Here is a 5,257-nt window from a genome sequence, read left to right as displayed (position 1 = left end):
ACGTTGCAGACAAACCCTTCCTCGGAGGATGTTTAGAAAGAGACCGCCCATCTCGGCACGCCCCAGCCCTAAGCGGCTGGAGCTGGGGCACCCAGGCATCATCCCTGCCCTGTGCGCCCCGTGCTCCTACCCTCTGTTTGTCTCTGGAGAGCTGCAGGATGTTGCCCAGGATTTCTTTATCCACGCGGGTGAGCAGCTGCTCCTTGGGGGCACGCAGCGCAATGCCGCCGTAGGTGCGCATGAGAGCAGCACGAGTGGCCTGGGCTCTCTCCACGTCCTGCTGCTGCCATACCTGTTTTGACAGAGAGGCCCCAAGAGGTCAGCCCCGGCACTCCCACGGGCTCCTGCGGCACTCCCACGGGCTCCTGCGGCAGGCCCTGCCCCGCAGCCTCACCAGCTCCTTGTTTCCCTGGGCACCTCCCAGCAGCTTCCCAAGCCGCTCCTCGAGCTGCAAGCTGCGGGGCCGGGAGCTGTTCCCATCCCGCAGCTTGGCTTCTCGCATGGGGATGGGGAGGAGGGTGCAGCCAGCATCACACACACTGCTGGCAGTTTTACCACTGATTTGAGAGGGCGGGGAGCCGCCTGGCACCTTCCCGTGGAAAGGTATCTGCCATAGCTGCTCACGGTCCTGCGCAGAGCTGCGCAGCCTGCGCGGGGCAGCGGTGCAGATGAGAGCAGTCTGCTCACCGCGCCAGGCCAGGCGGCACCGCTCCCTCCGCAGGGCCCTGCCCTGCCCAGAAAGGCTTCCCCACAGCCCCCAGGGGGGCAGCAGAGCCAGCGAGACTTCACCAGGCCCCTGCTCCTGACCCTCAGCTCGGAGGGAGAGGCAGAGTGTCACACGGTGCCCACCCTCTCGTTGCTAGCTCCTGCTGAAGGTTTGCCGGGGAAACGCGGCTGCAAGCAAGCAAGTGCTGCAGCTGCCCCAGCTGGGTGGCTCTGATCCACAAGGTGTCAAACCCTGTCCTTTCCAAAGACACTTCAGGGGCCCCAATGCCAGGACGTCCCCTCTGAAACACAGGTCGCAGGTAGCTCTTCCAAGAGAGCTAAGCTAAAGGCAGCTGCCACGGTTTGGCTGCTGCAGGTGTAGAAGTGGAAACAAGGGCCAAAAAGGAAAGCCAAGCAGCAAAACCCTGGATCCTTTACCTTCCAGCCCGTGGAAGCCCGATAAAACCAGTGCCGGGTGAAAGCGGCAGAGAACATAGTCACCGTGTCCAAGACCAGGTGGAAGTGGCTCTCGGCAGCGTGAGACACAACCAAAATCATTCCCTGCAACCGCAGAGAAAGAGGGAGTCGGCCCCAGCCCAGGCACTCAGCTGTGGCCAGCGACAACGGCCAGGCAGGACGTTGCGGCAGGGGGGAAATGGCAGCAACGGGGAAATCAAGCAGGTGCGGAGCAGGGCCAGTAGCAGCCCTCCCTCTCCCCCAGGAGCAGGCAGGGGATGCTCAGGACATGAGCATCACCTCACCTGAGCCTCAGACAGCTCCACAGGGTTTGTCTCCTGAAGGAACTGCAGCACCTGCCCTTGGACGTGCCTGAGGTCCCGACAAGCTGCCAGCGCCGTCCCAAGAGCCTTGTACAGGAAAAGCTGAAAGAGAAGAGGCCGAGCCCGAGACGCGGTCACGGCCTGACCTGTCAGGAGAGGGCTGGCCTGGACGGACTCGACTGCCCCTGGGCACAGGCCAGGCCGGCCGCGATGCCAGGCTGCAGCCAGGCGCTGGGGCAGCCCCGCGGTAAGCGCCTTTTGGGGGCACGGGAAGCAGTGAAAACCGCCAGTGTGGGCAGAGCACTGGCGCCAGCCCCAGCGCGGGCAGGAGACACACCTTCTCCCAGGAGCTCGGGGCAGAGCTGCCCAGCTGCTGGCTCAGCTCCTGGCTCAGGCCCACGGTCCAGGCCTTGTCCTCGATGGGCTCCAGCGACGCTCGCAGGAACTGGGGTGAGCAGGAGAGGAAGCGAGTGTTCCCCTGGCCTTGGCCCGGGCCCTTTCCACACTCGCGTGTCCCGGCATACGGCGGGGGGAGAGCTGCTGGGAACAGCAGTCTCCTCCCCAACCCTCTTTTCACCAGCCTCCCTCTTCTCCTAACACCTCAGGCGAGACCCCCCGGCACGCCGGACGTAGAGCAGGAGGCGGTGCTAAGGCGCGTGCCACAGCGTTAGCGGGCATTAGCCATCAGCCGTGGCACGTGTGCGGACAGCAGCTCCTCCGAGCGGGCAGGCACCTACTGCGGGGGGAGGCGCAGGGCGCTCGGGAGGTGCCCCCACCTCCTGGTGCCTACATAGGCAGCCCCGAGCTGCCTCCCACAGCTTTGTCTGCTCCCTCTTCTCCCTCTCTATTTGAGACACCCCCGCAAGGATGCTGTACCTTAAGCACACGGTGCTCCCACTCTGCGGAGTCCAGGGAGCTCTCGGTTTTTCCTAGAAAGCAAGAGGAACAAAAGCTCTCGCTGCTATTTAAGCTCACAGCCAAGAAGAGCCCGGTGGTCTCCTCTGCGGTCAGACCTCCCAAAAGTCCCAGGCCATCAGGCTAGAAGGTGCCTACGAGCACCAACGTCAAGGCCCTTGTGAGGCCAAAGACACCGCAGGGGTCCCAGGGGCATTTGTCAGAGCCACTGATTCATGGTGGGGAAGGGTGCGCTGACCACAGCTGATCCCCACTGCTGCTGTCAGTGCAGCTCCCAGAGCAATTCCGACCACTGAGGTCACAGCACCCACCAGCAACATACTTTCTCCTTAAAGACGCACTGCTTTCTGCCCATTTGCAGCCCTTCTCCCTGGCTATTGCCGAGCACGGCTGCTGCAAACTGGCCCTGGCCTGGGCACTTGGTCCTCCAAAGACAGGGGCTGCACCCCCTCCAGGAGCACCAGTCCCGTCCCTCCCCCAAACACCGTTCCGACCAGGACATGGGGGTGCCTCCAAGACCTGCCGTCCAAGGGGACATCAACGGCCCCATCCATCCCCTAGGCCAAAGCGACGCCGGGGGATGGCTGCCCCCAGCCTCAGTGCTGGCTCCGTGGAAGGGGAAAGGCAGCAGAGCAAGAGCTGGGCAACTGGGGACAACTCCCCTCCATCCTGCTGGGGAGCCACAGTTCCCTGCCCCGCCTTCCTCCCCTCCAGCCTCTCCCTCCCCACCCGCACTTTACCTTCCAGGTACTGCAGCAGGAGGGGGATCTGGGTCGCCCATGCCGCCCCCACGGCTGCGTGGATCCTGCCGCGGAGCGCCTGCAGCAGCTGCAAGGCTGCGACTGCGTGTTGGCTGCTGCCATAAGCAGCCGCTGCCACCACCTAGGCAAGGGCAGGACAGAAGGGTCACTCCTGCCACCAGAGCCACAGCTTCTCCCGGGAGGGAGGGAGCTTGGCGCTGCTCGGCCAGCAGTGGGCAGCCATGGTGTCACCCAGAGTGCTGCCAGCCCTGAGAAAGTAGTGGGATCCTCCATGGGCTCGGGCAGGCTGGGGTATCCTGCCTCCTCTGCGGGGGGTCCCAGCACTGGCCTCAACAGCATCTCTGCCCCAGGCTGCCCCACCACCCCTGGCCAGAAAAGCCCTTTCCCCGGGGCCCCACTACTCACCAGCAGTCGAGCCAACAGGGCCTGGGGAGCTGGCAGCTGGCCTACGGGGAGGCAGAAAGGCTGGGTGAGCCGACGAGCCCCCACCATGCCCTGCCCCTCGCACCTCTGATGGCCCCGCACAGGGCTGAGAGCAGCTGCGCTGCAGCAGCGCTGGCCCGGGGGGCGCTCCCGAGGGCTGCCCACCACGAGATGAAGGCAGCTCTGGCATGGCCAGGAACGAGCCCCAGCTCACCAGGAGAGCACTGCCAGCAGGAGAGACAGGCCTCTGCGCTGGGCAAGGGGCCATGCAAGGCAGAGCCCCTCATGCCCCGCAGCAGAGCCTGTCTCTGCCCTTTGGTTCTCCCGGGATCCTGCTCAGCGTTGGTGAGGCGCAGGGAGACACACACTGGCCTGACCCCCAGCCAAGCCCAGCAGCACTCACTGGAGCTCCTACCTTGCTCCTGGCAGTCCACGGCATCCAGCTCCTCCTCTTCTTCTTTGCACCCTGCTCTCTCCCGTCTCTCAACGAGGGCTTGGAGGCAGTGGGAGAGCGGGATCAGCATGCCGCTGTACTCGGCTGGCACCACGTACCGCAGCAGCCTTGGCCACAGGAGCTGTGGAGAAGAACCGGGCAATTGCAATTCACCACATTGGCACTTCCACTCAGCTTGAAGACGAAAAGAACGGTCTGCGTTTCCCTGAGCCGCGTGCGCTTCAGCCGACGTGAAGGGAGAGGCTCAGGGCATGGGGGAGAACGAGGGAAAATGTCCTGAAGGCAAGAAGTGGCCACAGCAGATGGGCAGAGGTCAACTTACTCTGGTCATCCCTCTCAGAGAGACATCCAGAGAGCCCAGGATGTCCATGCAGAGCGCTCGAAGAGCTCCATCCTCCTGGGTTTCCCAGGCGAAAAGGCCTCCTGCCACCTGCAGGCAAAACCCCCGTTACTCTCAGCTCCCGACCGATGAGGCTCAGGCAGGACCCACCAGTGCTCCTGCGCCAGCCTCCTGGAAGCACTGACCTCCTGAAGGAGGACAAGGACAGCCGGAGCCAGCTCGAGGACCAGGTCTCAGACCCGGGGAAGCCTGGGAGCAGAGGGCACCACTGCTAGTCTGCACGGTCCCCCACAGCCCAAATGCTGCCATCGTGCTACCAAAGCAGAGGTGAGGAACGTGCCCTTCAGCAGGGCTGTGCTCAGTGCCAGCCCTGGCGGCAGCGCGCCCAGCCCGATGGATGCGGAGGAGCACCTGGAAGCCCTTTCCTTCGCCCTGCTCCCAAAGCAGAGCCTCCCTGAGCCTCAGAGCAAAGCGACACACACGGATCTCCCAGCTAGAGGGAAGCTCCGTCCAGAGGGAAGATCCGTGGCAAGTCAGCGGGAGGCTCGGCCATCCCCAGCTTTCATCTCCTGGGCACCCCGCTGGAAATGCCCACCAAAGGGACTGCCAAACGGCCTGTCCCCTTGCCAGAAGGGATGCGGGCCCCCAGAAAGTTATCAGATGGGCAGGGTGTGCCTTGGAGGGCCAGAGCACGAGACCACCACAGAAAGCTCCTCTAGCCAGGCCCACCTGTCTGCACTGGCTGTGTTTTGCTGATCGTCCATCAGCATTTAAGGATGGAGGACGTCGCGTCCCTACAAGCCCCTCCCTTTGCACGGCGGCTTTGCTGAAGGTGCCTGTGGGCACAGCTCAGCCCGTGGGGTGCACACGCAGCCCCGCG

General features: G+C 64.0%; 1 protein-coding gene across 1 annotated transcript; it reads right to left on the bottom strand.

Annotated features, from left to right (window-relative positions):
- Positions 1–3,097: 3,097 nt before the first annotated feature.
- LOC309416270 (uncharacterized protein) lies at positions 3,098–4,467 on the bottom strand (the record flags this gene model as incomplete). The annotated part of the gene is made up of 2 exons (XM_082015842.1): positions 3,098–4,158; positions 4,360–4,467. Coding segments are annotated over 2 exons (660 nt in total), but the record flags the coding sequence as incomplete, so codon positions are not given.
- Positions 4,468–5,257: the final 790 nt, after the last annotated feature.

The sequence above is a fragment of the Phaethon aethereus genome (genome assembly GCF_964289735.1).
Source record: "Phaethon aethereus genome assembly, contig: HAP1_SCAFFOLD_293, whole genome shotgun sequence".
Lineage (NCBI taxonomy): Eukaryota > Metazoa > Chordata > Aves > Phaethontiformes > Phaethontidae > Phaethon > Phaethon aethereus.
The sequence above is the reverse complement of the archived record's forward strand: the minus strand, read 5'-3'. Positions and strand labels throughout refer to the sequence as shown.